Below are 21,691 nucleotides of genomic sequence, written 5' to 3' on the forward strand. Positions count from 1 at the left end.
ATTGTCTGGCAACCAGTTCAGGCTGTACCCCGCCTCCTGCCCGTTGACAGCTGGGATTGGCTCCAGCACTCCCCGCGACCCTCGTGAGCATAAGCGGCAAAGAACATGGATGGATGGATTGGATCGAATATAAAGATTCAATCAGACGAAATAATCTTCACAAGTTTTGCTGGGAAGTGATTGGTCTTTGTCGACTGGCACTATGTCAAAAAATGTCCAGTAGATGGCAGAACGAGTCTACCTTTTACATTTTCGCCATTATAAAAAAATGAAGTCTCCAACCAAATCCAAATATTTTCAGACACCAATTTTATTCGAAGCACTTGTTTTGACCGATGAACATTATCCAACACTTAAAGAGTTACCACATTCCAAAAACTTTACACTGGAGGTTTTTACCTGGCATTACAGCACTCATCAGTCATCACAGCAGCAAATGCAAATCCAACATTTCCAAACTGAGCGGGGTGGGGTGGCACAAAATAAAAAAGCCTCCCAGCTAAAGTAGCAAAACCACATCCAGTTTGTCCAAAATATGCAATGAAACAGAAGCGCATTAGTAATATTATTTTTTTCTTTCAGGACTATACCGTATAAACTTATATAAACTCACATTGTGCTTTTGCAGTAGCAAACAGATACTTTTGTAGACTTCTCAAAGAATAAAATTTATACTAAGCATGTAGAATACAGGATATATGATATGATACAGACCAGGGAATCTTCATGGTTATGGCAGACTGACTCGAGAAATGTGGCGTTTGATTTTACCTTTGAGTACTGCAGTTAAACTGGCTTCTGTGCTTGTTTTCTTTCACAGACTTTTGAGCTTTCCCTGAAAGACTTTGTTAGCAGCCAACATGGTTACAATAAAAATAAAATTAAATGAGCATCACACACCCAAAATGGACAACTATTTGTCATTTGTTCACCTGACTGAGACAATTCATTCTCTTTGGCAAATGTACTAAGTGTTGGAACATACCCCTATGAAGTATGGAAAATATTGTGTAAGGAAAAAAAATATCCATGTGCTTTTCTGAACTAACGATTCGGATATCTGATTTACAGTTCTGGCAATCTCAATCTCAACTCCAACCTTCCTGTCTGGAGTCTGCAGGTTCTTCGCATGCTTGGGTGGGTTTTCTCCCGGGCCGGTACTCTGGCTTTGTCCCGCATTCCTAAAACATGGATGTGAGATTATGATGATTTTGAATTGTTGTTTTATTATACCAGGGGTGTCAAATATACAGCCGATTGGTGCTTCAATCGGGCTGCAGTATGAATACGTGCGTGAAAAAAAATACATAGACTTTGTGATGACGGGAGTCGGGAATGATTTTGAGATTTCTTATATTGTTATTCATTTTCAGTTCCTGTGACTTGTGTTTTTTTTGCCTATTCAGTATATACAATCACTATTGGCAGTTATGATCCAAACAGTAAACAAAAAAACTAAAGCAAACATGTTACTAATAAAATCCACTAAAGGGCTGTTTACTAAATGTGAGGATGTTCCTAATGTATTTGTATAGCTTTGCATTAAAACTAAGGGAAGCACATATTTTTATTTTCAGTATAAACTATTTAGGCTGTGATCATATTGATCCAGCCCACCTGACATCAAATGTGTCCTTTGAACTACAATATATTTGACACCCCTGGTCTAAACAGTACAGTACAGTACAGTTTTTAATTTATTGCCGGTGGAGGTTTTTTTTTTTTTTTTTTTTAAATCAACATTTGATATGTCCAGTTTAGTTTAGTTATGCACAGTCAAGTGTGTAAAATTTTTGTGTGTAAAAAGGAGTGTTTAATGACTTGATACCATTTGTATGAAGTGCTAGTGCGCATATTTGTTTGCCCATGTGGAATGCGTTCCAGTTTGAGTTAGCATATTATTTCTGTTAGCCGAAACTATTGATGATCCTCGTGTACAGGCGTTTTGCAGTGAATAATTTAAGGACTGAATTCAGTTGTTTATAGAATGAGTTCATGATTGCGTACTTGTTCGAAGCACGGTGTTGATGCTCAACAATCCGCTCTGTTTTAAGTGCTTTGCCACCGCGATACAGGACAATCATTATTCACAGATTTGCGCTATTCGTAGCAGGGCTTGGTCCCCGTCCATTCCCATATTAGGGGTTCACTGTATACGAATTACAATTACCTGGCAACCAGGTGCAATAATTCTGTGCTTTCTAGTGACTTTTGCTACTCAGATCGGCTGGCGACCAGTCCAGGGTATTGAAAGCCCACTCAGTCAGGACTCCAATGACGACGGTGTAGAAAGAGGACGGTGAGTGAATATAATAATCTAGTCCCTTCCCGCTTGTGTAAAATACTGCTCAGTGTGCATTCAATGACATTCCAGTCATCAATAGTGAAGCCCTACAGCTGTTTCATTTGCATAGAAACCACATCACATGAGCACATCATCGGCACATTTTGCAACCAAAATTCAATAAGTCCACATGGTGTCGACAACATCTGATCCAAACACAAAAGTGCACCAAACAACATCAGTCAGGATTACTCATCTACTGTCACTTTCGTGATACTAATATTGTTGCATTCACTCAATACTGAAAGTTCCCTTTTTAAGGCTTGCTTCTGGAGAACCATTAAATTGCCATGCAATACACACATTCAGTTGGAAATAGGCAACGACACACCGATACAGACAGTTGCCACGCTAGAGAAAGTGAAAGAGAAAGTGGTATGCTTTTTTTTTTTTCTTCAATTTTGCAACTGTGGATTGCACCCGGGCGGAACTTTCTCAGGCTTTTCAGGCAAAGTGAGCACAAAAGGGAAGAGAACGCCTTTGGCTTCGAGAGGCGCCCTCAGCGGCTCCTCCACAAAGAAGGCCTTCTCCTCCTCGACCACAAACTGCAGAGTCTGGCTTTTGTTCACGCAGTAGATGCGGTTGCCTACGACAGCGCATCTGAACGGCAACGAGCTGCCGAGCCTTTGCGAGGCGCAATCGTGCCACATTTTCACGATGCTGTTGTACTTGAACACGTTGATCCCCTGCTCGCGGGTCACGTCAAAGCGGTAGATGAAACTCTTCAGCGCCACCATATCCGTAGACTTCTTCCTGCTGTTGTTGTACGGGCACTCCTGCCACTCGTCCCTCTTGGTGTCGTACTTGAGGAGGCGGTAGAAGAGCGAGCCCCCGGAGACGTAAAGTTCCCCGTTGCAGGTCGTGGCCTCGTGAGCTACCGCGAAGGCTCCTTTCGGCAAAGGAGCCACCGCGGTCCAGCGGTCCATACGGGGGTCATATTTTTCCACGGTAAACAGACACTCCCCTCCGATGGCATACAGGTACCCGTCCATGGACACCAGCTTCAGCTGGGCACGAGCCTGCGTCATGGGTCGGATCTCTGCCCATTGGTTCGTCTTGGGGTTGTAACAGAAGACCTTGTCTGATACCTTCCCCTTGTCCCCGTAGCCCTTTATCCCACCTGCCACAAACAGGTAGTTGTACATGGTACACATTCCACAGCCTTTAGTGTTGACATCCTCAGGCATGGCAGTCAAAGCTATCCAGTCGTTGGCCTCTTCGCTGAAGGAGTAGATGGTGTGACTCTCCTCCAGAGACCCCACGGACAAGGGGCTCTGAGGGCGGCTTCCGCAGCGACTCGGCGGTCGGCTCCCGACACGTTCAAAGGCGTCGTTTATCTCCGCGGCCATGAGAGTCTTCCTCCCGTCCATTCTCTTCTTCAGGACCAGATCGCGCTCGGACCCGGTCAGACGCCCGTACACACAGGGGTCCTTGAGGATCTGGAGGAAGTTATCGCTCATGAACCCGTAGGCGGTCTCCTTCAGTTCACTAAGTCGTTGCTTTTTGGCGATGCTCAGGATCTCGTAGCAGTTCCCCGCAGTGATTTGTTGGGTCATGCGGTCCATGGCTGCCTGGACGGCACAAGGGATCTGGAGGATTTTGGCCCCTGTGATGACATCTACAACATTGTCCTTAGAAACACTCATTTGGGAAGTGTAAACATAGTCGATCAAGGTGGACAAAGTCTTGTAGCTCACGCCTTTCACTTTGAGGATGTTTCGCGACAGCCGAGCTTTAAAGTAGTCGCTCTTTTCAGCCAGGACTGACTTGTGAGCATTGATCGTCTGACCGCCAACTTCGATGACTAAATCAGGTTCCGCTCTACCAGATAACGAATCGACCGCAACTGGGCTGCCCTCGGGGTTGGATGATGGTTGCGCCTGATCCATTTCTGTTTCAGAACCGGCAAAGCGTGACTCTTTCGCCCTCGCGCCATTGGGGATTTGACTGCTTGCACAGTTTGACTGTATGTGGGACACACTAGAGTCGACACGAGATGGAAAGTCAATCTCGTTCTTTTTTGGGGAGAGATTAATCTGATTTGAGTTAGCCATGTATGAGCCGTTATCTTTTTGACAATCGTTAACGTTATTTTCAGTTAGCGGTCTTCCATCCAGCAGGTATTCCTTCCCAAAAACTGAAGGAACGTTGAAGTCTTGGTCATCCCCCAACAACCCTTGGACAAAACCTGGATGTAAATCTCGGGCCTTGTCACTGTTTGCCACAGCATGGAGGATGGCATCGGCCTCGACTCCGTTGACTTCTCCTCCTGGCCCTGGGCCCTCGGTCATCCTGATGTACTCACTCGTAATGGCGGGCAATGTCCTTAATGATCATGCTGAGGGGAGGACAACCTTCTGTCTTCTGGGTCTCGATGGCACCTAGATGAAAAGGAGGAAACGTGAATCATTAAGATGCAATTGCTGACGGGCATTGCTTCTCTTATCAAAACAGGACCACGTTTGCAATGCAGTGTAATACCTCAAAGGTACTGCTGTCTCATCATTTAAATCTAATAACTAGGTTTAAATGATGCAGGTCAAGCCATTTAAAACTATAGTAGATAGGTTATGAATTCACATATTAAAGAGGTAATTAATAAAGTATGAAGACAAGAAGCACATGCGCAGGGGAAGCACTAACATTGTAAATGAAGCGGATTGTTTTCAGTAGGGATTGTGGATCATTTCAAGCCTATCTCAGTTTCCTTTGGGTGAGAAGATACTGTCAGCTGGGCGGCACGGTGGATCCCTTGGAAAAGTGTTGGCCTCACAGTTGTGAGGTCCAGGGTTCAATCGTGGCCCCGCCTGTGTGGAGTTTGCATGTTCTTCCGTGTGCCTGCGTGGTTTTTCTCCGGGCTCTCCGGTTTCCTTCCACATTCCGAAAACATGCAACATTAATTAGACACTCTAAACTGCCCTTAGGTGATTGTGAGTGCGACTGTTGTCTGTCTCCATGTGCCCTGCGATTGGCTGGCACCCAGTTCAAGGTGTACCCCGCCTCCTGCCCATTGACAGCTCGGATATACTCCAGCACTCTTGCGACCCTTGTATTGATAAGCGGCTAGGAAACTGGATGGATGGATGGATACGGTGAACTACTTGACAGATATTGCAGCGCTCATATAGACACACCTGTCGAAAATGCAACTTAAACGCCACACAGGAATGGAGGAGCAGAGACTCAATCTCGAAATATTAAAATTGTGAGGAAAAATGTGCTAAACGCTAGGCAAACATGGTCAACACTCAGCCCACCGTGCTGGCCACAAGACTATGAGATGGTTACAAAACTACGTACTACTATACATACCTGTATAATGGGGATTGGTTCGAGTCCCACTATGGACAAAATGTAAAAAAGGCAACTAGTTGTTTGGTGCAGGGATGAGAATGACCAATTTGGAAAAAGACTGAAAATCTCTGTCGATGTGGGGGGGTGGAGTTTCTTCCTGGATATTTTTTGCTCCTATCAGAACACAGAATGCACAGCACTTTGCCGGGAATGTCCACTTTTTGTATGTGTTCGGTTAGACATGTTGATACCGTTTTGGGTCCTATCTGCACGGTTACACTTTTTTCAAGCCATGCCCGTCTGAAACAGTTTTTGATTCCAGCATCCTTGTCAATTGCCCTCGCTCGATCTTCATCCTTTTTTTCTAACACTTTCGCCATCGTAAAACTTTGAACACACCGTCGCTCAGTTCGCGCTATCGAAGTCCCACGCGCCATTACTTGGTTAACAAACAAGTTACACTGCGATTTCTGAGAACCGAGAACACATGTACATGGCAATGGTGAAACTCGATTAACCACTAACACGATTGGATCGTTATACTGTATAACTCTGTTGTCTAATCGAGTAATCTGCCGCAAACAAGTTTTGTTTATGTCACAAAATGCAAATATTTACACTACCGGGCAAGTTAGAACGGCAGATGGTAGTCGTGCTTGTGCTAGCACGGAGGTGAACTTGCAGCTCGGAGCCCACCATCGGGAGGCAGGCGCACGATACCCTACCTGAAATTTTCTCAACGGATTTGCGCTTATCTCGAGAATGGTCATTTTAGTCTGAAAAAGTCGGAAATCCACCGATCGGCGGAAAATTCTCATCGCTGTTGGTGGGGAAAAAGACAACTAGCTGTTGGAAAAGTGCTCATCTGCTTCCTGGCTCCTGTCAAGGTCTCATTGAGCAAGGCACTGGACTCGCCGTGCTGCTCAAGGGGTGCAGTACTCTTTGTGCAGTCCTTTTAACACCTCCCTCAACCACACCTTGAATCATAATGTCTGTATGTAATGTACGATTTGGTTGTGTGTGGTGTGTGCAACAGCATGCACACGCATCACTGGTAATCTCAAATCGGTACGAGGTAGCATACAGGTGTGGGCGGCACGATGGTTCAGCTGGTAAAGCATTGGCCTTCCTGTTCTGAGGACTCGGGTTCGATCCCGGTCTCACCTGTTTGGAGTTTGCATGTTGTCCCCGTGTCTGTGTGGGTTTTCTCCGGGCACTACGGTTTCCTCCCACTTCCCAAAAACATGCAACATTAATTGGACACTCTAAATTGCCCTTAGGTGTGATTGTGAGTGCGACTGACTGGCAATCAGTTCAGGGTCTACCCCGCCTCCTGACCGTTGACAGTCGGGATGGGGTCCAGCACTCCCCGCGACCCTCGTGAGGATAAGCGGCAAAGAAAATGGATGAATGGATATACAGATGGGAAGGGTACCCCATATGCATATGCTAAATAATGCAGTAAACACCATTGATATTGTACACGGAGGTGATAGTGTGTGTTCTGGCAGTCTAAAAACTGTAATAGACGAATAAAAGTAAGCGCAAGCACTTTGTTCTTTTGGAATAAAACGGCGTGGCCTACCGTAAAATCATCACAATATTAGGGAAGGGTTGGAAATATTTAACTAGGTGCATTTAATACGCATGCGTAAAACTAAATTGCTTCTTAAAATGACCAGGAAAGGCTCAATGAAAAATGGTTATCTGATTGCGACTCAAGAAGAATCCACGTTTATATCCACGCGGAATCAAATGCAACCTACCTGCGAATAAAGCGCTCGAAAGCAGCAATCCCTCCAACAAAGCTCCGTCACGGCAATCTTAACACGATCCTGACCGAGCAGTCACCCGAGATGACTTGATTTCGTCCACATTTTCGGCCCGATTGCGTCCACCCGTTCACCTCTTAAGCCACCCGATCCCGTGAATGTTCTCGTGTCGTCTTCCCCCTGCGGCCGGGGCGAGGCCGGCTGAAGCGGCGATCGAACAGCGGACCCCCGGGGTGGCGCGCGCCTCCCTCCTCAGGTCCCTCGCGTGACCGCGTAGCCGACAAATGTGGCGAGTGTGCTCAAGCACTGGACGTGTCCAAACTGGGGCAGCATGACCAGTCAGGACTTTTTTTTTTTTTTTTTTTGGTAACAGTTGACTGTTGCCTAAGCCACGCCCCTTTATGTTAACCCTGAAGTGTACCAGCAGGCCGAGGCTCCATCTGTTGGACGCGCGCGGGACGCATGCACGGCACGCATCATTCCGTCACACAAATACCGCCCCACATATTAAGTACTCTGCAAGTAAATATAACAAACGCCCAGTATACCAGCCAGTAGGTATTCTGGATAAAATAATGACAACTGAATAAATTCAAAATAAGAATTCGACAATACAATTGCCTACCCTGTGCGACGTCCCGACCGGTCTGCTTCTTGCTACTTTCTCTTCCTTCTGCCCAATAAAACGCACAATCTTCCTCCTCCTCGTTCCCCAAGACCAGCATCACCTCCTCACTGCCACCATGGGCTCACCCAGTCCCTCAAAACCCCTCTGACAGTGACCTTCCTCTCTGTTGATGCCGTCGGTGCTAATAATAAAATCTCGTTAATACAAAAAGACAATCCATGTAAGAAAATACTGTATCATAAATCACACATGCACAGCCTTGGAGGTTTTACACTCTTATGTCAGAGCAATCCCGTTAATTTGTTCACATTGCAAATAATATGCAAGGGGTACCCTTAATTGTTTAAAATGTAAATCATCAAAGTCGTGTCACAAGCACTTTTCTGATGTTGTGCAACAGCAAGAATCAATGATGCATGCAGTACATAAGAGCTAAAATGCAATCATTTGCATGGTCTGCAAATATGGAAAAGAAATCTACCTTTTCCATATTTGCCATTTTCACTGGGCCCACCTGTCATCCATCCATCCATCCGTTTTCTTTGCCGCTTATCCTCACAAGGGTCACAGGGAGTGCTGAAGCCTATCCCAGCTGTCACGGGTAGGAGGCAGGGTACACCCTGTACTGGTTGCCTGCCAATCGCAGGGCACACAGAGACAAACAGCCGCACTCACAATCAAGGTGCAATTTGGAGTGTCCAATTAATGTAGCATGTTTTTGGTATGTGGGAGGAAACCAGAGCGCCCGGAGGAAACCCACACAGGCATGGGAGAGCATGCAAACTCCACACAGGCGGGGCCAGGATTGAACCCGGGTTCTCAGAACTGTGAGGCCAACGCTTTACCAACTGAGTCACCGTGCCACCTACACCTGTAGTCCTCCACTGAAAAGACCTGTCAGGTTTGCACATTTTAATTCAGCAAGGTACGGGGGTTGGGGACGACCTGGTTGATAAGGAGAAGAGAATGAGAGAGAAAAAAAAAAAAACGCCAGACAAAATGTATTCGCACACTTATTTGCTAACGTTGTAAACTGACAAAAGATCTGAAAATGAATGTAGCTAAGGGTTGCCCTGCATTTGGCTGGCAACCAGTTTAGGGTAACCAGGGCTCAGATGGGATAGAATCCAGCTTGACTGCCACCCAGGCTAGATGGACATCTGGGATAATTTCATCATATTAACAATTTATATAAATAAATTTTGACACAACGATGCAGGTCACATTTTCCTTCTCTTTAAGAAACCAACCTGGCTTCATTTCGCTTCCACTGGTGAAAAAACAAATACATGAAACATGGGAATGTAGATGGCAGGCATAAAAATGATGGCAAGATTAACTTGACTGATTCTTTTGGAGTAACATCAAATTGAGCAGACTGAAAATCCTGTTTTCTTTGTTTTGTCTACATCTACAAAGTAGTTTTGGTGTCATCCTGCTAAACAATGGCAATGATAAATGTCTTTGGCAGACGTTAACGACAACAATGATAATGATGATGATAAAAGCACAACCCACAATGCAACAGGAGTTCCATTACCCTTCCTCTGTGGAGACACCATCTTACAAACTGGTCCTCCCATGGATAAATCGCAGGGAGCCACTGCGAGGGAATCGCACACCCGTCAAACCTGTGAGTTTAAGAGGTATTCAGAGGGCAGATTTAAACGGCAGACATATTCTGAGAACAAAGAGAGGCCAGGGATTGATGTGTGCGCATGAAATGAGCATCTCCATGGAAACCGCAGGGTCAGCGAGAAAACAAGAGCCTTGGAGTTGTCTCTGAGGATGTGCAGTGCCAGCGACTACACAGCTAACATAAGTTTACTAGAAAAACATATACCACTGCAGGAGTGCAAATGTTTTCATACATAAGTGATAACTAAGTGGATGAGCTACGGCTCGTTGTATGGAAACAGCTTCAAAGCCTCTCTCTCCACTTGATTGCGGGTGAATAGTGAGAATGGTTGCGCAATAGTGCACGTGGGCGAGTGAGAAAATGGCTTGACCCTTTGCTCAGATGTGGGAGAAATGCAGTGAAATCCGAAAAGCGCTGCGTCAGCCTCTCCTCGGGCACATTGCTCATCCCAACATGGAGTAAAGAATCACTGGAGAATTTGATACTCAACCAATGCACTCATCTGTTCTTCCTCCTACAACTGCTACAGTTTAGTAATCATTCATCTTCAATAAAGTTTCCACAATGCGAAGTGCTGTGTATTCCTTAGGTGAGAATATAACTTCAATTCTGAAAATGGTGCAACCTTAGAACAAAAATAAGTCTTTCCACAAAACAACTTTTTATATACTGATTAAGACCACAACACAAGCACAGTACTATACATACAAACATTTCATTTTCAGTCTCATAAATATTCTTAAACAAGCAACAAAAATGATTTAGGGCTGGACAAAAAAAAAAACTTTCCTTGTCAATAGCAAAAACTCTCCCACTTGTGGAGAACACTGGCCAGCCAGGGATCTTATCAGTCTTTCCAAAGTAAATCAGTCAACATTATTTCACCTTTTTACGAATTTTCTTTGTAAACGCACGAGTGGGAGGTACTGGACTAGTTCTATGAAAATGATGTTTCATATTACAAAAAGAACCTTTGTTTGATTTCGCCTCAAAAATGCTTATAGGAAATCCAGTGACAACCTCATAACAACTCAACAAGTCTTGACAGATTTCCTTAATCCTGATCTGAATCTTGGGGGGAATACAACTACGTACATTGTAACTTCGCACACCTCGCATTAAAAAAAAAAAAAGCAACGCTACGCTGTTTTAATAACGTGGGCTTGTACAGTACAGGTACACAAACTAAAAATGCGGGCAAGTCTGATATATTAGCTGTGTTAAGCTTAAATCTGTTCCTACAGAAGAGTTCCTTTTCATTTATCTTGCACTAAGATATCATCAGGAATACTGTCGTGGGGGCATCATCCAGGTTTAAATGAAGCGTTCACTGTACTTTGTTTGGCGATTGGCCCATAATCAGTACACCACATTTCTCTGGGACACACAATTGGATATTATGTGTGCCTGAAACAAGTCAAGAGCCATTTGTATGATAAATATCCCTTATTTTAAAACCCTGCTTTGTTCATTGGTTTATCGGTGCGTTACATGTTGAGCAGGGGGATCTGCCAGATCAGGATGGTAGAGGTGTTGTCTTCATGGCGTGACTGTTTGGTCTTTTTGTTCACCCTGCGGTGGCCTAAACCTCCAGAAACCACCAGGAGAGAGCTGACATCCACTTTGCTGGTGCGGTGGTTGCTGTGGTGGGGGGCCTGGTCATGGAGCACGTCATAAAGGGCGCCGTCCTCGGGCCCATGCTCCAAGGATACTTGGGATTGCGCTAAAGAGCCGCAGGATGAGGACGACAGTGAGTCCTGGAGAGCCATCGTAGTACAGCCTGCCTCTCCCAGCAACAATCCTTGGCCCTGAGGCAGTGTCAAAGTGCAGTCTAACGGGGGCAGAGCGCCTTCTCCATCCTCAGGCTCCACTGGCTGGGCTGACACGGAGGAAGCGGGGCAAGGGAGGCCGGAGGGTCGGTTACACACCGCTGTGGCCGCAGTCAGGAACTTAACTGGGCCGTTGTGGGCATGCAATGATACCATGCCCCGACCTGTGGACACACAGAACCTCTTAAATATTCATTTTTAATGTGACCACCACAGATTCAAGAGAATATGTAGGCCTGTGAGATTTGCTGTGTACTTTGTTTGTCTGTGTTACGACTAAGTGTGTGTTTAAGTCGCGGTTGTTTCCGGATTTAGTTTTACCATAACATACGTAATATATACTTATTTCTGCAATGGGGAGTTTCTATACGTGTTAGCAATAAACTACCATAATTCCCGGCCTACAGAGTGCAAGTGCTAACGCTAACAGGGCCGGTTAAAATATAACACTGCTAAATATCACTGAGACACTACAGTAACACAGCAGCAACACGCTAGCGCAGCGCTAACGCTAGCGCAGCGCTAAAAGGGCCGGTAAAAGTCACTTCCTCAGCACATATATACCACCGGTCTCATTCTTACATTTTCCGCTCGAGTGCCCCCTTGCGGCCGTAAGATAAAACTGCACAAATTAGCTGCATCACTGCATAAAACGCAGGGTTGAAAGTGTGCGAAAAAAGTCGCGGCTTGAAGGCCGGAAATTATGGTAGCAGATTTTGCTGAATCCTAACAAAGGCTTGCTGCATGAACTGAAAATGTCATTATATTTGGAGAGGTGTCGTACACATACAATTATTAATATGCTGGAGCTCTGTTACCTGTGACCTTGGGGATACCCTGCAGTCTGGGGACAGAAAGGGCCACAGTCACGCCCAGGTTGGTTCCAACAAGCAGCATACCATGGCAAACCAGCAAACTGCTCACTGACACTCTCTGGTTCCCTGTGGAAAAACACAAGCATGACGTTCGCATGCTTATAAAGAAACAATTATATACTATATATTCACACATGTGAATTGTGCTAAATATCCCTGTGTGCCAATACTTTGGTCCAGTTGGTATTTTGTAAATCTTCAGGGAAAAGCAGGTCACTTCAACCGGCTATAAAATGTTGTTTGAGAAAGGTGCGTCTGCATATTTCTGCAGTGATCAGGTTTATTTATTTCCAAGGCAGCACTGAAAACGCTGAAAAGATGTAGCTCTTTTAAAGCCTCTGTTACACAAAGAAACACAGGTGCATTATAGCACAGAATTACTAAATCATAATTGTATAGTCAAGCAACAAGCTCTCCCTCTCCACTAAAGCGTGTGCCAGCTAAAATAGAAAAATGCCACCTGTTTGTTTCCTTCTTGGTCACAAATAACGCTGTGCACGATGAAGTCCAGAGTGCTTCTGTTCTCTTGTTTATAGTTCTCCTCATAGAGGAAGGCAATAAAGTCTGGCGTGTTGACAGATCGTGGGAGAAGAATTTGAAACTCATTTCGTGTATGAGCTTCGTCAGGACTACAAATATCTAGTCTGACATTTTTACCATCTGTCTTAATTATAGAAAGGGGGGAGGGTTTATTTGGTATGAGGTAGGGGGCGAGGCTGTCATGAGTCATTACTGCACTAACAGCTTGACTTGAATTTCCTCCTACAAAGTAATCCTCTTTGGGTGAAGGAAAAATGATTTCCAGTCCCTGTGATGAACCCCCCTGACTAGAGGTGACCCCTCACATGAGGCAAACCAACCACTCTGGCATTTCTCCAGGAATCACGCGAGATACACAGCCAGGTAAACTCCTCCCTCTAAAACTCAATTGAGGACACAGAATCGTGGCCACATGTGTTTAATGAAGGCCCAAAATGAGCAGGAGGACACATTGCTGGTTGGGGGGGGGTGGGGGGTGCTTGGTGAACTTCCCCCCTTTCATAATATTTGGAGTTCCCCACCCACAGGGCAAACTAAAATAAATCCAGAGTGAACATCCACACGGTCCTGATCCGACAGAAGAGCACCACTTTGATCCGCACTTAGCCCCGACAAGCAACAGCAGGAGGGAGGAGTAAATCTCACACGCTGCAATATCACACAGAAGCAGCCATTCAAACACTAATAATAACAGCACCATGTGTGCAATTGTCCTTCTATCTTGATGGATGAAGGCGACAGCATTCTTCTGGATTAGCTTTACCCTTCTAATCTGATGAAGAGCTCCGAGTCTACTGTTAATGTATACATCTTCACATTTGAATGAGGGTGACTTCAGCCCAGTTTCCATCAATCAGTGCAGTTTAGTCCATAGTTATGTTTAGTTTTGTACACTATACAATCCCTTCTGGCATACATACTGGCAAGATTTGTGGCGGTCTTGCGCATGATTATTCAGGACAGTTGTTTGTCCAGAATCTTTGTGCGACTTAGTCTTAACAGGTTTATTTCCCCTCATACTTGGCCAAATTAAGCATTGTGTGACTTGCAGGGCATTCAACTTACACTGTAGCATAAAGTTTGGGCCACCCTTTCTTTAGCTATCAACCACAGTGGTAATGTGCCTCAAGGGTGGTGCTCGACACACTGGAGTTTCTAAATGCTCCATGATAAACACAAAACTCTTCCCAAAGTAGTTATAGTGCAATAAAAAAAGTAGTTATGGCTAGCATGGTTATGACTTAAATACCTTTCCAAAGCTACTTCAGTCCTACACTATTCATGCAGATAGGTAAACGTGGAAAACATTTAACACCTGTATCAGAAACAACAGACAAGGCAGAAGTCTTATTTATTGGGTCTCCTCTGATGTTTGTCTCATTAAAACATGCATGGCTGCCCATCTAGGTCACACAGCAACAGACAAACTTGCACCGTGAGCACACCCCGCAACCCAACTGCCACCATTTTTGTGCTTTCTAAAACAAACGTTCAGTACAAAAAAGTAATTCTGCAACAAAAGTTACGTTATTGTATTCTGACCCTGAGGATTGCACGTTAGAGAAAAGAGGGCATACATGCAAGTGTTACTGCACAATCTAAGAAATATCAACTACTATTACCACAGAGTTACTCTAAAATATGAGGTGAACTTAGCAAGGCTTTACTTTGAAAATTACTGCTATTACACCATTTTACCAAAGGCAATTTCTTAGGCAATGCTGAGAATGAAGGTGGGTAAGTGTAATTATTCCAACATGTGTGAACATGAGAATGGCAAATTTAAAAGCGCTACTGAGTGACGCAAATACAGAAGACAACGCCCAAATTGTCTTTGTCTCATTTTTTCTACAGTACCAACTTGTGATGAGAAACCCCCCGGAGAGCATTCTGAAAAAGTATAGATAAGAATAAACCCAGAGGAGCAAAGCTTTCCACATGTGGTAGTGTCTGTCACAGACAACAGCTTCCGCTTCCTCTGCATGGATCTTATTAGCCAACATGGGCGGTCAGCTCCCACGGCAGACTGCTTTTATACATCACGTCTGTGAGGGAGAGGCCTCCCCATTTGTAAGTGCCAATCACACGGAGGTCACCTCTAAATCACATGAACACAGGACCATTTCTCTTTTATCAACATAGAATAAACTGTGTCAATTTTCCACTTTGGTCAAGTGATCTATTTTCTTTACACTCTAGGTATCAGGTAGCTCTTTCAGTATTGGTTTTGAATTCTCTGCCGAAGTATTACATACCATCTCATCGCCACAAATCTATTCACTTTATGGCTTGTGATTCAACTTTCATGTCCCGTTAAATGCTCCTGGACGAGAAAGAAATGCCAGATGTGCAAAGTGAGCCCCAGGAAACTGCTTAGTTCTCTGAGCCAAAGAGTTTTAGTTTTAAATGTTACTATCATCTTGTGGCAAAAGAGAGGCAAATGTCGTTTGAGCTGACCCAGTCAACATTACTGTTGCAGATGCTAATGAGAGGCAACTGCAAGCAACCATAGCATGCATATGGTTCTTTCAAGCAGATAAGATGTCGGAAAAAATGCGATTAACGTAACTCACAACAAAACAAAGACACATCCAGAGTTCCTAGGAACGTGTAATCTCCCCTCTAGAAGCAACTGCATTCATTCTTTTAGGCTCTGATTTTTGGGTCAAGGCTGATGTAACACAGCGGATTAAAAGATCCAAAGTAGCAGCCAGCTTCTCTGATGAGTTCAGCATGGGACATTTACTGTGCTGACGTTTAATTTGATTTGTGCTGAACGCTGTCAGCAATACTTTGACTTAAATCTATGCGGTGGGTAAGAGTCTTCCTCTTTCATTGTGAGGACAAGAATAACGCAGGGATTTTCTCCCAAGATAACAGTATCAGCTTTTAAAGAGATAGTAAGCTTATGGGCATTGTTCACCAATGCTGTGCTGACTGTGCAAGCCAATAATTAGAATTTTACAAGCTTACACAAGCACACAGTAAAGCAAAGCCATCATCGTAGAATGGTTAAAGGTTCGGTATGTAAATTAATCTTTAAAGAAGGTGTGATTGGGAGTGTGAATACTTCTGTCCTGCGATTGGCTGGCAACCAGGTCAGGGTGTACCCCGCCTCCTGCCCGAAGTTAGGGGTAGGCCCCATCACTCCTGCGACCCCTTGTGAGGATAAATGGCTCAGCGAATGGATGGACTCTTTTCAAAGAGACTGCTAACTACAGTGAACCTCTATATCAGGGGTCAGGAACCTATGGCTCGTGAGCCATTTCTGGCTCTTTTGATGTTGCATACGGCTCGCAGACCCCTAATCACTACATACTGTACAATGTCATTTCTTTCACGTAGGCAACGCAAATGAGCAGAGACAGTTTGTCCTAGTGGGGTTGCCGTAGTTCACCGTAGCAGTCGATGTGCGCAGGCGCAAAAGAGTCCAAAGCAGAGCAGGTAGCAACAACTAATTGTGGAAACGATCGGTCAAAGAAAAAAAGATGGAGCGTTTTACAGTTTTTGAAGAGACAAGGAGTATACCAAAGCATTCGTGCCTGATTTTCCCAATGAACCTTTTGACCACTTTTCGCATAAAGACATGATAATCAAACGAATAAAAGACATGCTATTGTTGGCAAGAACTGTTCACCATCGTACCAGCATGATGGCAAATCAAATTGAATTACGTTCACGATTGACGGATGGAAGTCTCAACGCCTGCATGAAACTTAATCTAATGATGTATGAAAGACTTTAAAGCCATCAGCAAAACCATGCAGCAGAAGCACCAGAAGTCACATGAATGGTAAGAAGTGCTTTTGTCATCAGTGGTTAGCAACATCATAAAAATCTTATTTAAAAGAATTCAGACTTATTGTACTCTAAAAGTGTTGGTTTTACATAAATGCTAAAATACACCTGTATTTAGTTTTTAAAATATTGCATGGCTTTTTTGAAATTACATTTTTTTATGGCTCTCTCAGCCTAAAAGGTTCCCGACCCCTGCACTATATGGTTCAAATGGTTCTAATGTAATCTTTAACAAAAACTGAGTTTATCGTTTGGGCCTGTCTTTCCTTTGAGCCTAGTACCCATAATGTCAAATGATTTGTGTACAGCCCTGAATCGAGTGCAATTGAAAGGTCCCTTTTTCAGTGTTTAGACTTACAGAGCCATAGAAAGAGGATAAAGGTTATGACAAACCTGCCACGCCTGCTTTCTGAATAAACATCACCACAGCTGTATAATTACTGACAGCCACCAAAGAAGACAAACATGAGGTCACTGTCCATCAATGCAGCTGCATTTAAAAATGTTTTAACATTGCCACTGTACGTGGCAAAACGATTGACATTTGAAGGCAAATGACAGTTTTTTTGCTGCTCTTTTTCAATAATTTTCGCATTCAAATTTTTGGAAAGCCATTATGCGTCAAGATTTCCTGAAAGTTTCCTAGTAACTAACAATGGTCAGTATGCACTGTTAATGGTGTTATCATACCAGGCAACATGTTGTTGACGGGTGTTGCAATATTAATGTCCTGCAGGTGTTCGAGGGTCTCAGTGTGGAAGAGACGCAAGGTGGAACCTGAGCTGAAGGCGATCCAGATGCCCACCCCTGCCACCACCATGTGGGACACCACCATACCCTCCTCCTGATGGGCCTCTAGCTGCCTCTGGATGTGGAAAATAAGACAGGCGAGAGGGCAATTAGTTAGTGCACCCCCCCCCCAAAAAAAAAAAAGCAACAAAATGAGCTTAGTGTTTAAAACTGAATTCACGATGAGGACATCAAGCCTTCTCCAGGCCAAACGTTACATAACCGCATCACACACTGCACGACATGTAGGTGGACTTAATTTTAGTTTCGAGGAGTCCATTTACAAGCATGTGAGAGCAATGTACGACTATAATATTGTCTTATAATCAATCTTGAAATGTAGTCAATATGTGTTTCATTGATAAAGGGAATAAATATGAGAACCATACTTGTATACATCTCACTCGTGTGACTGGATTAAGACTAATTCTTCAGTGGCAAATGGAATGAGAGCAAGACAGGCACAGGTGGTCCAACATAATGAGCTTAATGACTCTAAACAGATTATGAGTGAGTGCATGTCAGTGGGACGGGACTATTTCTGGTCCCATTGCAGGTTCTTTCATTTCTGAAACGTGAGTGGAACATGTATTGGGAAGGCTATATTCTTAGTGATATCAGGATATGGAAAGAGGAAGCCTAATGGAGGGAAGTCAGATAAAATGACTTATTACTACTGTCACATTAAGCTTCAAGTTTTTGTATTCAAATTATCTTGTCTTTGCAAATTTCCCTACTCATACCATTAGATGCTACACAGCCTCCCAGTATTTTTCCCCATCATTTTTTAACTAGCTTTAGGGGGACAGATTTCACAACAATTGAATAAGAGATGTTTCAGGTTGTCATCATATCTTCCACTCAAATGCACTTCCTGAGTGATTTGCACAGGCAGACAAGGACAGGTATGAGGAAAATGAGCACTGGTTTTCTTACTCCTCACAAAGATTTTAAAAAATGAACTGGCCTCTAAGTTATTTGTGCAGTATTACCTTGACACAGTGTGTGTCTGTGCTAATGATGAAGACCTGGCCCCCCGACGAAGCCCAGAGGTGCTCCTCCACAGGCAGCATGGCCTTGATCGGCAGGACTCCCAGCTTCACCATCTTGGGTTTATCGCAGATCCATAACCCATCTGTAGTGGATAGCGACAGATCAATATTACGTGGGCATAGTTTCTCTACTTTGTTTAAGATCATCAACCAAACGTAGACAGACAAATATAACAAGTGAACTCCAAATCCTTTTTTTTTTTTTAAAGGTGATTTCATTTATTAAGGGAAAAAAATATTCAGCAATACCTGGCCCTGTGGGAAAAGGAAATGGCCGCCTAAACCTGAAACCAAGCTTTTTGTATAACTGGCAAGGAGTCTTTCACATCTTTCTGGAGATATATTAGCTCACTCCTCCTTTCAGAATTGTTTTTAATTCAGCAAAAATGTTAGCTTTTCACGCATGAACTGCCTTTTTTTAAAGTCATGCCACTGCGTTTCAATTGGATTCAAGTCTGGACCTGGACGAGGCAACTCCAAAACCTTTATTTTTTTTAAGCTGTTGACTTGCTTGCTTGTTTTAGCATTATCCTCTTGAATAACTCAAATACGCTTCAGCTTGAGGTGATGGATGAACATTCTCCGTAAGGATTTTCTGTTAAAGAGCAGAAATTCATAGTTCCATCAAACACAGGTCCTGAAGAAGAGAAGGAGCCCAAGACCATCACAGTAACACCACCACATTTCACCGCCACACAGGTTCCAAATATTAAACTTTCATCTCGTCAGTTCAAATAAGCTTCGCAAAAGTTTCGGAATTGTCAAGGTTTCTTTTTCTTTTTTGCAAAAATAAGACAAGCTTGATGTTCTTTTTGGTCAGCTGTGATTTTCGCCTTGGAACTCTACCATTTTTGTCCAGTGTGTTCCTGATTCTTGTATCATGAACACAAGGGTGAATCTGGTCCCCCGACATCTTTAAAAATCAACAAGCTTTTTTCTGGAGGTGAGGTTCATCATGTAAAAGGTGCGTTTCAAATTTGAACGAAATCGAAACGTGTTTAGGGGTTCCTCAGGGAGATCGAATTTTTCGAAATTAGCCGGATTTTGGTAAAGAATAGTCGATCAGCAATGCGGTCATTTTCTGGAAAAAAATATTCTAAGCTATCGTCGAGCGGCATCAAGAATGTTAGGACATTCCCCGGAACGTTCAGAATCACTCATGAAATCCTTGAGCAGGTTGGCCTCTCAGTCCTAGTTGGTGTTTACCTCTCAGTTAACGCAAAGTCATTGAACTGTCAACATGGCTGCTGCGAAACAGAAAGACCCACGGTATTTTTTGCTTGGGACCGTCCCAACCGCGGATGATAAAGCCATCAAAGGAGGCAAACGTCCTTCCAGAAAACAGATTCTTCTGTCATTCATTGCTGCAAAAGAGGAACTCCAAAGACAAGACGTCGCCAAACCTATCAGGGAAGCCACAAAATCCTGTCGTTCAGGAAGTCGTAATTTTTTTTACCAGAAAGCGAGGATACCAACAGTTGCAGAAAACAAGATGTTGGAGAAGGTTGAATCGTTATACGCTGATATGCAAGAGCTGATGAAAATTCCGAAAGATCAACGATTGTCAGGATGACCGCTTAAACGCATCGAAGATTTCAAATCCGGGTTGGAGGATACGTTTCCATTCTGGCCACGTGATGTCTTTGATCGTATTTCGAATGAAGAAGACCGCCTGTTCCTGAAAAACATGATGGAGACCAGGACGAACGTGATGAGAGGCATTGATTCAAACTTGGCCACAACCGAGAAGAAAGTCGTGGAGCGTATCAAACAAAACACCATGCGCATTGAGAGAGAACGGCAACAACAGCTTGAGACAGAAGTGAATAAGGAACTGGTCGAAGACCCGGACGAGTCATCCGAAACAGATGATTGAGACGAATTCGCTCTATCAACATCGACTGAAGAAGACTTGCTCAGATATACATGTCCCATTTGATGTACTGAAATCCCCGAAATTAGTTTAAACGGCAATGAGGAACAATACTGCGCTAGCGGCAAACGTAGAATCTCTCATCAGCTCATGTGATGGCACTACATCTGCGGTAAACTTGAACCCGGTGCAGTCCTACCGGTACCGGAAGGACACGGCCGCCAACATTGCTGAAAGAATCCAGACTGACTGGGTTCCTCCCCGACCAGCAGCAATTCACTGGGATGGTAAAATAATGGAAACTTTACCTGATAAATACGCAAAGGATGATCGTCTTCCCGTGTTGATTTCGGGCGTGGGTGGGATCAAATTGCTCGGTGTTCCTGCCCTTCCTATAAAGTCTTCGGAAAGAGCTGGAGATCTTCTTTCTAAAGCTACGCTCGATCTAGCGGAGACATGGAACTGTAGTGGCCATATTTCAGCTATGGTATTTGATACCACCAGTGCTAATACGGGACATCTCACAGCTGGCTGCATTTGCATCCAGGAAAACATCGGGAAAGCTCTGTTGTGGTGCGCCTGTCGAAGACATGTGGGTGAAATCTTACTAACAAAGGCTTGGGATGCTCTGGGTGTGGAAGTATCGAAAAGCAAAGACGTGTCAGTGTTTGCGAAATTCAGGGACAGGTACTGTGAACTGGATTTGACTGCTAAGCTGACGAGAGACAGCAGTTCGGATCCTTTTATGCTGGAGCAGCGACACCATGTAATTGAACTTCTGACAACCATCAAAACAGGCACTGGTGACCCCAACTCGGCTGCTGTGAACTTGTTACCGCGAGGCGACTACCGAGAACTGCTAGACTTGGTTTTAGTTTACCTAGGAGAAGACAATACATCCAACTTTCAGAAACCCGGTGCGACACACAAAGCTCGCTGGATGGCGAAACTTTTGTATGCGATCAAAATGATTCTTCTAAGAAATTCTGTCGCCGATTTGAAGGATAGACTCTTATCAAAGTCTTTCATGGATAAAGTCGCAAGATTTGTGACTTTTGTGACGCACATTTATGTGCCGTGGTGGTTCATATGTCCAATTGACCCCTCCGTAGAAATTGCGTCATCCACGTATTTGAGTTCCTTAACAATTGATATGGTTAAGAGGTGTAGTCACGGACTTTGTAATAGAGACGACAAGTATCCTGATAGGCTAGTTGGTGGAGTTCAATACATACCCTTTCCAAAACTGAAGACAGAG

The 21,691-nt window shown here is 44.1% G+C and overlaps 2 protein-coding genes across 4 annotated transcripts in view; both read right to left on the minus strand.

The window, feature by feature from the left end:
* Positions 1 to 292: 292 nt before the first annotated feature.
* On the minus strand, positions 293 to 7,768 carry LOC133513600 (kelch repeat and BTB domain-containing protein 11). Its single transcript, XM_061844524.1, has 2 exons — positions 7,405 to 7,768; positions 293 to 4,725 (listed from the first exon to the last, which is right to left on the minus strand). The coding sequence occupies exon 2, from the start codon at positions 4,633 to 4,635 to the stop codon at positions 2,740 to 2,742; it is 1,896 nt and encodes a 631-aa protein (XP_061700508.1). The 5' UTR covers positions 4,636 to 4,725; positions 7,405 to 7,768; the 3' UTR covers positions 293 to 2,739.
* Positions 7,769 to 10,326: 2,558 nt separating this feature from the next.
* The window catches only part of arhgef10 (Rho guanine nucleotide exchange factor (GEF) 10), a 48,004-nt gene continuing 36,639 nt past the window's right edge, over positions 10,327 to 21,691 (minus strand). For all 3 annotated transcript variants that reach the window (XM_061844082.1, XM_061844081.1, XM_061844080.1), the window contains 4 exons: positions 18,501 to 18,643; positions 17,410 to 17,584; positions 12,325 to 12,447; positions 10,327 to 11,670 (listed from right to left, as the gene is read on the minus strand). In XM_061844082.1, coding sequence (XP_061700066.1) covers positions 11,165 to 11,670; positions 12,325 to 12,447; positions 17,410 to 17,584; positions 18,501 to 18,643 — 947 coding nt within the window. In that variant the 3' untranslated portion in view covers positions 10,327 to 11,164. The remainder of the gene's footprint in view (positions 11,671 to 12,324; positions 12,448 to 17,409; positions 17,585 to 18,500; positions 18,644 to 21,691) is intronic.

The sequence above is a fragment of the Syngnathoides biaculeatus genome, chromosome 15 (assembly GCF_019802595.1).
Source record: "Syngnathoides biaculeatus isolate LvHL_M chromosome 15, ASM1980259v1, whole genome shotgun sequence".
Classification (NCBI taxonomy): Eukaryota; Metazoa; Chordata; class Actinopteri; order Syngnathiformes; family Syngnathidae; genus Syngnathoides; species Syngnathoides biaculeatus.

Coding starts and splice junctions, on each gene's coding strand:
- LOC133513600 (XM_061844524.1), bottom strand. CDS start 4,635: ATGACCGAGGGCCCAGGGCCAGGAGGAGAAGTCAACGGAGTCGAGGCC.